Genomic DNA, 11,882 nt, shown 5'->3' on the forward strand with positions numbered 1-11,882 from the left:
GCCTGGGCTCTCCAGACTAAGAACACGTATGGACGAGCCACCATATTGAAATGCCACCCCTCCTCCCTCTGCCTGCTTAAGCTCCATGCCGTCTTCGGCCTCGCCCAGAAAGTGCTCCTTGACCACACTTGCTGGGGCTGCTGGAAACCAGACTGCTTCCAGCTGGCCTTCAGTCAAGACCCTGGAAGAGCGCTGGTCCTCAGAACCAACAGACTGGGTCCCAGGGAGGCTCTCGGGAGCTGGCTTTGTGACTCTGGCCACTGGACAGTCTTGAGTTTCCAGTTCTCTGAGGAGGAGACATTGCACCACCCAGTAGCTCCCAAATGTCAGAGGGCTGTGAAATGACTTCAGACCCCCAGCCTTGGGAGCCTGGCCCGGCCTGACCTGCCCGAATAAAATACGTCATCAAAGTTCAGTGTTTTCACTCAAAAGTTCATGCAAATTTTGCAACTGGAGACATAAGAGTTCCTTGTTTCATTTAATATATTTTAAAAAATCTCCTTTCCCCCAAATTTAGCAGTAAAACCAGAAACCCTGCTGCGTTTATCCTGTGGCAAGGTCCTTTTCAACCCTGAGCCAAGGGTTCTGCTCACTGTCACACACCTGTCCACTCTCCCCTCTAGTCTGGATGTTCCCAGAGGGGAGGCCAGGCCCACCCACCGTGGATGAGCACAAGGCAGGACTCTGCAGGCACCGCAGACTCAGGGAGCACCCACGAGACGGGTGGTGCCTGCTGAGGAGAAGTGGGCGCTGACAACAGAGCAGGGCTCTAACTTTCTCCTCCCCCCTTCCCGACCTTCCTGTTCCCCCTTTCTTCCGCCTCTCCCCTGGGGGAAGCTCGCGCTCGTCAGGGACCCCTTCGGGATGGGACGGGGATAGAATAGGACACCGTCACCCCCAGTTCATGTCTGGGCTTCTCCTCTACCTTTTCCATCTCGCCCCAAGCTCACCTGCCAGGTGAGGGCAGGTTGACTGTCGCTCCCTTCGCCCCGCTTGACCTCTCTTTCTCTCATCCCTCCTGTGGTCTCATTCCTCCTGGTGCGGCCCGAGCTCCCTCCCACGCCCCTTGCTGCTCTTCTTGGGCCATGACAGCCCTGCCTCCTGGGCGCCTCTGCCTGGGGCAGCCTCAGTATCTCTTTGGCCAAAGGAAGACAGGCAGGAGCTGCCTCCCAGACCCAGCTTCCCTCAGACTGGCTGACCGAGCCCCTCCTCAGGCTCGACCTCCTCTCTGCCCTGGAGAATGAGTCCACCGAAGGTGAGGCCAAAGGCCAGGGCCCACCCACTCTGGTGTCGGAAAGGGGCCCCGGTGAACCGACCGAACCAGGCTCTATCCAGCTGCCTCGTTTGCTTCTCTCCCTCAGCACCAAGTTGGGCACACATACTGCTGGGCCTTGGGGTGACGGGCAGTGCAGGGAGCTGTAGACTCATGTGACCACCTCACCTTCCCCAGGCAGATTTCCCAGCTGTGTTCAGCAGGGCCAAGCCTCACAGGTTGGGGATTAGCATGAAGGGAGGGGGTAGGGGCCTCCCCTCGTAGTGCAGTCCATCTCCAGAACGCCATGGAGGCTGGTGGCCCCACAGAAAGGACCACCCTTGGGCTTAAGGAAAATCAGTGTCTCTGGCCCTGGGGCAGGGGGGCTGGGGGGACAGGGGGCACATTAACCCATCAGTGCCTAGAGTTTCGGAGTAGGACCAATTGTTCCAGGAGTGCAGTGGTCCTGGGGGCAGGCAGCACTGCGGGGCCCCTGAGCGGTGGGGAGGGGGTGGCACGGAGGCCCTGGCAGAACTAAGCAAGCTGGCGGGGAGAAAGAAAAGGCTTGAGAGCACCTCCGCCCCCTTCCCTCCCACTTGCAGCCCCAGAGGGGGAGCAGCAGCTGTTCCAAAGCTTCCTGCCCTTCCTTGAGACAGGTGTTGGCTGAATTCTCACTTCCTCCCAGCCTCTGAGAGCTCCTCCACCCCCTCTCCACCCTCAGGCTGGTGCTGAGTCAGCAGCCACCACTTCCTCTCCCAGGCTCAGGAGGCCAGCGCTACACAGCCACCGCCACCCTTGGGGGAGCAGCTGAGCCCCGCGATGGTACAAGCCACCACCTGGATGACTTCCTGGAAGGCTGTCTCCCCTGTCCCTACAGTTAAAGGCGGCATCAGGAAGCAACGATATCCTAGGGAACTTCTTGCTCAGAGGCTGAACAAGAGCAGCAGAGCCAGGAAGCAGGACCACCCTAAGCTCGGGATCCCCACGGGGCTGTGCTCAGTGCCCTGGCTCGAGCCACCAGGAATAACTGCGGCCCCCCTTCCCTCCTACAGCACAGCCACCGGCCAGTGGAAGGGCACGTGCTTATCTATTGAGCTCTAAAGAGCAGGAGGCTGCTGCAGGGGGTGGAGGGTGGGGGGTGATAGGCAAAAAGGGTAGAAATGTAAGTTATTCCCATCAAGAGGAAATCACAGCTTTTTAGAGCAGGAGGGGGCAATTAGGCCAATTATCTCCCTTGGCAGATAGGAAGTGCAAACACAGAGCAGTCAGACTCGGCCAACATGTCACATGGGTGGTTGCTGGCAGAGTGGGACTCGAAGCCTGGACCATCCTCACTGTACTGCGTGGCCTGCCTAAGGTCGGCCGCTGTGACTAATTAATGGGAGTCGTTACGGTTACTGTTCCTGGGTTTGCTTCTTACTTTGTTTCATATGCGTCACTTCACGTGACAAGTCCTATGAGGCAGGAACAATGGGCCTATCGTACCCACTTTGCTGATGGGGAAACTGAGACCCAGCGGAGGAAGCCGACTTGCTCAGTATCACAGTGGAAGTTTGTGGCAGAACAAAGACCAGAACCCAGATCTCAGAATAGTTTACCCAAATCCCCTTCCTTCCCCAGGCCCCCTCTTATTGGCCCTCTCCTCCACCTCCTTGGGCCTGTTGATGGAAGGGGCTGATGGTCAGGGAGGCATGGGTGCTGTCAGATCCATTTCACTAACCTCCTCTTCCCACCTCTTCTCAAACAGCAGCCCAGGGGAGGTGGTGGGCACACCAGCATGGAGTGGCCCTGCAACCCAGGGCTGTTTGAGTACCTCGGAGGCCACTGCGCCTGAGTAGAGAGCCACCATTCAGACAGAATATTATGCAGCCATTAAAAGTGATGCTTGTGAAAACGGTGTAGCCATACATGAAAAGGCTCGTGATATAATGTTAAATAAAAAATGGAGAATGTAAAATTGTGTATTACTGTGTTCGCAGCTCTACATTTATGTATGTATAAACCAAAATGTGGAAAACTTTCACTAACACGATCACAGGGGGATAGACTCTGAGATTGTTTTTCCTGTGGTCTCTTTTCTAAACTTTCCAAAGTGTGATTCCATTGCTTCCATGATATAACACAGATATAATTTGTGAAGGCATTGAGATGACCTGAGAAAAGATGGAAGACATGCTTCCGACTTGGGAACCTAAGTCCTCGGAAGGCGACACGGGGACTATTTCTGTGCCCATCAGAGCACAGAGCGCCCCTCAGCGAGCCAGCCAGGCCTCCTCTGAGCGGGTGTCTGCAGCTTAGAGGACTCCCCACCCTGGTTCTGGCCCCCTGTTCATTTCCTACTCTGAGGTTTCTCTGGTCCACTGTGCACCTTCTCTTGTCTCTCCGAGGCCCCTTCTGGCAGGCAATGGGGCTCAATATGCTGGGGGCTCAGACCGCCTCGCAACGTGGCGGGCCCTGAGCTGGACAGAGGCCTCTCCCAATGCAGACGAGGAACCTCGCTTTCTAGTCGGTCCCCTAGACACGGAGGAGAAGCGGGGATTCCTTCCCACTTCTTGTCTTGTCTCTTGTCTAGGGTCCCTGACAGTGCGCAGGCCTGGCAGGCAGCGCAGGGAGCACACCTGGAGTCCAGTCACCTGGCATCTGCACCTACTTCTGGCTCAGCCATTTACAAGCTGGGGTGGGGGGATGGGCAAAGGCTTTCCACACCCTTGGCTCTGGTCCCCAGTTAGCTTCCCACAGGCTGTGTCAAGGAGGAAATAAAATAACGAAAGAGAAAAACTTTAAATTGGAGAAAATCAGCTCTCTGCAGGCAGAACCAATCCTGAGATCAGAGCCCATGCCCCATCTCTCACCCGTGGCCCTTGTCCGCAGTTAGCACATCCCCCGACTCTACTGTCGGACTCCTCCTTCTCCCACGCACAGGGACAAACTTTTTGCAAACCTGTGCAGGTGATACTCCTGGCACTTGCCTGCCTTGGGGGTCTCTCTTCTCAAGAAGGGTGAAATTTGACAAAAGTAGTTCAAACTGAGACATGGGGGCACAGTGTGGCACAGCTCCCAGGGTCGCTGAGAGGTCGCTGAGTAACTAAAGATAGATATGCATAACTGAATAAGCAAGTGGCTTCCAGGCAGGGAGAGTTTTTGAGGGGGTGCCATGTAAATACGAGGAATTTTTATTATTGAATTAATTTCCTACCCCAACCAAGTACTAGAAGTTGCAAATTCCAGGTTAGTGCCACAATCCCTCTGTCGCTCTCAGCATCTCAAATTCAGTCTGTTTATCAACGCATTGAATTCATCTCTCCCAAAAAACAAACTGTCCCTCGCAGCCTCCCTGTCTGTCTTCATTGTCTCTGGACCACCCTGCTCCTCGCCCCTCCACATCGACTAGGTTCTGCTTACTTCCTCTTCTGATAAGGCTCCCAGTGCGAGCCTTCCTTCCCATCCCTCCGACCCCTGGCTGGAGCTTCTGTCACCCCTGGAAGCCTGCCATGGCCTCTTCCCTGGCCTCAGACCCCTAGGTTCACCCCTGTGTCATCAGCTGCCAGAGTAAGTTATTGAAACAGAATTCTCCCCAGAGGGCTTTCAATGGCTCAAGGAGCAAGTCCAAACTCTACCAGAGGGTCCGAAGGCCTTCAGAACCCGGCTTCAGCATCTCTTCCAGCTCTTTCTCTCACATTCTCTGGACCCCCTGCTGCTTAACTCCTGGAGTTGTGCTCTAGGGAGAACCAATCAAAGACAGGACAATAGTCCTGGTGCCTCCTGTACCTGTGCAAGGCAACAGAACTACACACACACACACACACACACACACACACACACACAGCCTCTGCCTCCTCCAATGTGCTTTCTGTTCTTGCCAAATCAGCAGAATCACTTGATCCTGGCTGAAGTCTCACTCCTTCCCCAACCCAGCCCCACCTGGAGCTCTTTCTTTTCTTCCTCCCTCCTGTATACATACCTTCTTCCTCCCTTTTTGAGGCACATCTCAACCCCATCTCCTCAGCAAGGTCATCTCTGACTTTCTTTGATCCCTTGGGCCAGTAAACTCCTACAGTTAGTTGTAGGAGATGGGGGCCAGCCACCTAGCACACCCTAGGAACCTGCCTTGTGTCGGATGCCTTTGAATAGTCTAGACACACGCTACCAGTAGGTATTACGACAGTCATTGTTTAGATGATGCTCAGAGCACTGGCCTAAGTTCACCTTTCCAGATCAAGACTGGGTTAGGACTCAGGCCCCGGACTGCACCGAGTTCTTCCCACCTCACCAGGCATGATGTTCCGCCATCCATTTGGGCGCTTAGGGACAAAACCTCCTAGACAGCATTTGGTTTCCTAAGCATTCGTCTCCCAGCCTCAGCATGAGCCTCAGGAGGGCTGGCACCCAGGTCCTACGATGATTTTCTTGGTCCCAAGTAGGTAGTCAGTAAATACTCATTAATTAAATGAACGAACAAGTGAGTGAATGAATGAATGACTTAATATGTGAAGGTACAGGCAATGCAAGAAAATACAGGCAGCTGGGGGTGGTTTATTTTATTTCTTAAACTAGGTACAAAATAAAACCACTCACTGTGGGGTTATGAATTTTTGCTTTTAGTTCCTAAGTCATCCAGAAAATCTGAGTCTAAGATAAGCCCTCCCCTCTCAATTCTCTCGGAAATATATTGGTTCATCTGTGGCTAAACCACACTGCAAACTAATAAATACTAATTCACATTCATTGTTAATGCAGGAATTTTTAGAGCTATTTAGATCCATAGAAAAACCAAGGCACAAACGTCTTGCACACTTGTGGAACGAACAGTGGTCAGGCAGGGCTAAGAGATCCAAAGCCACACCCTGAATCGGAGTCAAGGGCCTGTGTCTCCTTGGCCTGGAAAGGGGCCACATGCTGCACTTGGATCCTGCATGGAGCCATTGCTTCCCTAGCCTAGAATCCATTAAGTTTTCCAATGCGACGCTGTGGCCTGCTTATTTAAAGATGGGAAGGACACGGTGGCAGCGGGTAAGAGGTGAGAAAAACTGCAAAAGAAAGAGAGGTAACCGAGTCTCTGTCAACTGCACATTAAGGAATTGAGACTCCTCGTGGTCTTACCCCCAACCTTGAATGTCATGACCAGTATTTGCAGGTTTATAGGAAACTATTATTTAAGAAAACTCATCAATTAAGTGGACCTTCTCTGGTGCTAGTTTCAAGAGAGAAGTTCTTTTGTTCAGAAAGAAGAGCTATAAACGAGAGTTGTGTTCCATCTTATTACAAAGTCTATGGTATTGCATCAGGTCTATGTAACCAACGGCTTTTCCAAAATTCCGGAGTCAAAAGTTATTGAAACAGATATGTGTCAGATGGTTGAGAGAGTAGATATAAAATATAATGGCTTTGGAAGATTGGATCCTTCATTCAGGGGAAAAGATTCCTTCCTATGAATGTATTTATTCCGACAATCTGGGTGAAAATATAGTGTGCATTTGATAAGCTGCTAAAACATGACCTCATTAACCCACTTACTCTCTGTATTATTACTAGGTTATTAAACCGTCCTCAAAATGTGTTGATTAAATAAGCTGACATACATAACACTAATTTAGAAAAATAAAATCTTGGAGTTAGTTAATATTGATCTAAGGAGCCATTATGGCAAAAAAAGAAATGAGGATGATCATCTGATTTAGGTAGTTTTATCATTATTGAGGTTGGGTTGGAGGTGGTTTATTTTATTTCTTAAACTAGGTACAAAATTTAAAGTTTCATGTAAACCAAAATAAAAGAGGAGGAGGATGAGGAGAAAAATAAGAAACAAGATCCTCAAAGATCTGCATATCTCTTCTTGTACAACTACAGCATGAGCCTCCCCTGGGGACTTCCATGTGTGTCCACGTGTCACAGTAAATCAGCTCAGCTTTCCCACCAGGGCTGGGGAGAGCATGAGAACAAAGGGCTGGAGCAGCAAGGGCAGCCATGGTGGGAGAGGAGAGTAGCACCAAGCCACAAAGAAGGCAAGGAAGCACTGTGGTCGGGCAGGGGTGTGCCCGTCTGCGGAAGCCATGCTGGCAGAGTGGCAAGCCTGGGAGACAGCCCAGAGAAGAGAGGAGGAGGCACAGCAGCCCAAGGAAATGTGGCTCCAGAATGATGACCCTTTGGAGGAACCGTGAATTTCTTTAATCAACTGATTTCCTTGGTGTCTAAAACGCCTCATTTAGCAAGGCTTGTTCTGGACTGAAATTGAATAGGTGTAATTGACAAATGCTTGAATCCGGGTTCCACTCTGGGGAAAAAATACCTCTCCACTGGCTTCTCAAATGTAATTATGGAAAAAAGATACATTTTAAGGACCTTCTTCCAATTCATTTTGGGGTTAGGTCCTGGCTTCCCCCATCTTTGACACCAGCGTGGTAATACATACACACACACACACACACTTAGACAATGGCAGAGATCTGGCTTTCTTTCTCAAGAGAGGCACTAAGGGCCACAGATGAGGCAGCTGTCAGGGACTAGACTATAATCAGCTTTAACTGGCTCCCAGCCTGCAGAGGGCACAGACCTTCTTATTCCTATGCTAAGAGATCAGGCTGCTGGCCCTGGGATGAATGTGGGGATGGTCTGAATTGGTTTCTGTTTCAAACATCTTCCTTGGGCAGGATCTCAATGCAAAACTTACACTGACAGTCCTCAAGAATGTAAGTATGCACACAGAAGAGGGTACTTTAAAATTCCAGATCATGGCTTCGACTACATGTAACATGTCACCCCCAGCACGATTTAGAAGGACAGTAAATCAATCAGACAGTAAAAAGAAAAGTTAAAACACAACTAAAATGGATTTGTCAGGCAGGTCTGAAATGCTACAAGATTGCTAGTTAAGAACAGTATCCCTTTTCTCAACGTAAGTGTTACATCCCCTTCCCTTCACCGACATCATAAAACCCAGTGACCGTGTAACTTGGAAATCGAGATGAAATGTGGAGGGTACTGGCTACACAGGTGGCCAAAGGGAGGGGTTCTGTCTACCCAGTTGAGCTGTTCGGGTGTGACAGGACAACTGACCCCTCCCATCACCCCAGACATCTATTGTAAAAAGATATGGACTGGATGATATTAAGGTCACCATATCTGTACCACGAAACAAAAGTAAAAGGCATTCACTCGAAATCTTACAATGGGAGGTGGGAGTGGTGGGTGGGTGAGGGTGGGAATAGAAAAGCAAGGGGAAATATCTAAACAGCAGGATACGACAATAAATGGGAAAACAGCAAGAGAAAAAGCACACTAGGTTAATATAGGAAACTAGTTCTTTATTGAGAGATTGTATATTAGTATTAGTGGATTCTGTGTGTAACAATGTTGTCATGCACACGATACAAAAAAAAAAAGGCTGGGCCCACCATGCTTCGAAGGGCAACAGAACAAAAGCAGCGTACAATGAGCAGATGGCCCGGGCTACACGACCACAGTACGGTTCAGCAGGGTAACATCTCTAACCGAGCGCTGTACATTGTCAACTGGGGAATGTAAAAAAATACAGATCATGCTTTAGTTTTAGTACAAGAAAAGGTGAAAAAGATACACAACCAAAAGGATATTTGATACAGAAAAAATTACCCACAAAATAAGAACAGGAAGTAATTCAGCACAGCAGAACACGCTATCCCTGTTTAATGGAAAACCATTTTGCTGGGAATTTCTTTTTCTTCTTTTCTCCGCCCTCCCCACCCCCACTTTCCTTTTCAGATTGCCACATGGCGATCTGGGGAGGCCACTTGGGACTTTATTTTGGAAGGGCCCTCGAAGTAGGGGCCTTACTCTTTCATTATTGCTCTGTTTTGTTTGTTTTTTCAAGCAGGTTTGGCCTGCGAGGCCGCAGAAGGGAGCTGGCTGTTAAAGGGGCAGCTCTGAGGGCCAGGGCAGATGTCCAAAGATGCTCTTGACATTGTACAATTAAACAATTAAGACACCGTGCCCAGGCTCCCCCTTAAGCCAGGGACCTTACTGCACCAAATTTTCGGAGGCTATGGAGTAGCAATAACTGTCATTTCATCAAAAATTTTCATATATATATATATATATTATTTTTGCCTCCACCTAAATGTAATCGCTTCACTTATGCCTGGGTGTTGCCAGGAAGCTAGCTGATGGCCACCCAGATTAGTGGGAAATGGGGTGCTAGAGCCTCCAAGCCAAGGCAAAAGGAATCCACTTAACAGGGATTTACAGTGCAATGTACTTGGCTAAACAAGATGAAGATACAAAAATGGTTATTTCTCTACATCTATTCTAAAATGGCCTACATCCTATACTACTACAATGGAGAAACTAAAAAGAACAGATTTAAGCTTGCAGGCTATCTAATAGTTTTACAAGAAGATTGTGGTTTAGGACCTTGTTGGGTTAAGCATTAGTATCCTCTATCGGAAGGTCATGAATTCTTATCACATTGTGCTAAATTTTACCCACAGCCGGAGTCACCCTGAGCCCTTGAATTTCCTGTGGGCGTGTTTGCCATGAAAGTAAACTTTGACTGACGGGCTGAATTTGTTTTGTTGGATTTTTTTTGGAGCGGGGGGAGTGGTATTAAAAATAAAATTTAAAGGCAGCTGAGCAATTTGAATTTCAAAACATGGAACCGGCATCCTGCAATGGTATTTAGAGATCGGTGGTATTAATGAGGATGATAATGATTTAATCAGGATAATTATACTTTCAGGCTCAACATCCTTCTTAATCATTTTTGAATTTCTGCCTAGTGTAATGTTCCGCACCCGTTTTCAGAGGAAATGCCAAGTAATAAGACATAATTGTGATTTGGGGGAGAGGGGTTGGCATTTCAAGGGAGATCTCATCCAGCCCCCCATTTCTACTCCTCACACACCCACTCCACCACCACCCCCCAACGCTAGGCCGGCCTGAGATAGGGGATACTGCCGCTTAAATAGCAATGCCTTCCTCAGATGGAGACAGGAGATGGTTAAGAGGGGTGTCACAATACAGCTAAATGCGGAGGCAGAGGGTCACAGCGCACACAGCAGCGAGTTGACCATTCACTGAGCTACACAATGAAGAAAAAAAAGATTTGATAAATGCAGAATGTCATCATTCTATCATCACACAAAAAAACTGCGCTTCAAACAGGCCTAAGAGGGCCAACCTTGTCTTTTAGGTTCTGGGGAGAGGCGTGGGGTTGGGGACAGCTGGGCTGGAAGAAAGAGGGCTGGGCTTTCATTTTCTCGCCCAACCGGGCCCCTGGGGCGCACTGAAGTGCTGGCCCCTCGACCCCACCCCCCACTCAGACTTGGTGGAGCAGCCCTGGTCGCAAAGGGAAGACATCACTCTGTGCGTGAGGGAGGGCGAAGGGGAGGGCCTTAGCCAGCAGGGATTTAAGCAGACGTGGAGTGGGAGAGGATAGAAGAAACATTTCCAAGAAGAGAAATGTGAGTCCAGAGGCAGAAAAAAAAAAAAATGAATCCAAATGCATCTCGGATTTGCTTTGGGAGGTGGGAATTTTTGATTAAAAGAAAATGGAAGAAACGGTGGGGGAGAAGAGGGGGAAATCAAGCTATTGTAGTAGAATGTGAGGGAAAGGGATGTGGGGAAGGGGACCGTGCAAACACACCCCATATATCACAGTTAAAAACAAAGCCGGCGCCAGCCCGCTGCTTGGTCAACGCATGCCCTGGGCAGAGGCCTGGGGGCAGCTTCCCACCTCATCCTCACACACAGCAACACCCAAGGGTCGGGGACCCCGCTCCCACTGGGCCCAGGGGTACACAGCAGTGCACATCTGACTCTCTGAGGCGCGCATACTCTTGCACACACACTCACACACACACACACACCCAAGCATCGTGAACCCGTGAATGCAGCTGTCATACAAAGACAATGGGGTGCAACGGGGTAGCACAAGGGCGACACATAGAATGGGTTAAAGGGAGAAAAGAATGGGACTGGAAAACGTGCAAGTGTCCACGAGAGGGTGGGGGCTGGGGCATGGGATGGGGCTGATCCCAGATCCCAGCTAGCCAGCCATCGGTATCAATGGCCAAAAAATGAAATACAAACACAAATAACACAAAACACACATGTACCTCAAAAAAAGCAAATCACACAAAACCAAGAATGCTTCCACACACACAAACACACGCACGCACGCGCGCACACACACACACACACACACAGTCATGTATTTCTCTCCCGTCTTTCGATCATACAGGGCTAGGTATTAGGGGACGGGGTTGTGATTTAGAGGAACTGCGTCCGCCGCAAAGAATAAAAAATGGGGCTGGGGATTCGCCAAACCCTAACTTCGCTACAAAAGCGCCCACCAGGGCGGTCGCCTCCATACTCAGGGGTCCACCCAAAAGGGATAGGGGAGAAGCCACTGCTTGTCCTGCGTTCCCCCGGGTGTGCCCTTAGACCTCAGCCTCCCGCGGCGCCCGCCCCCGCCCCGGTGCCTGCGGCGATCCACGCTCCGAAGCGGACCCCGAAAGGAAAAAGCGATACCTCTGTTTCGCACAGAGCCAAACACTGGAAGCACGAGATAGCCGACGTGGACCAGGACCATCCTGGCTCCTCGCGCGGCGGCGGCGGCGGCTGCGCGCGGGCCCTTTGTGGCGCGGCTCCCGGGCGC

General features: G+C 50.2%; 1 protein-coding gene across 1 annotated transcript in view; it reads right to left on the reverse strand.

Annotated features, from left to right (window-relative positions):
* ARK2C (arkadia (RNF111) C-terminal like ring finger ubiquitin ligase 2C) overlaps positions 1-11,882 on the reverse strand; it is a 100,873-nt gene extending 88,991 nt beyond the window's left edge. The window contains exon 1 of the mRNA XM_039842442.1: positions 11,756-11,882. Coding sequence (XP_039698376.1) covers positions 11,756-11,816 — 61 coding nt within the window. The 5' untranslated portion in view covers positions 11,817-11,882. The remainder of the gene's footprint in view (positions 1-11,755) is intronic.

This window comes from Pteropus medius, unplaced genomic scaffold (genome assembly GCF_902729225.1).
Source record: "Pteropus medius unplaced genomic scaffold, Ma_sr-lr_union100, whole genome shotgun sequence".
NCBI lineage: Eukaryota > Metazoa > Chordata > Mammalia > Chiroptera > Pteropodidae > Pteropus > Pteropus medius.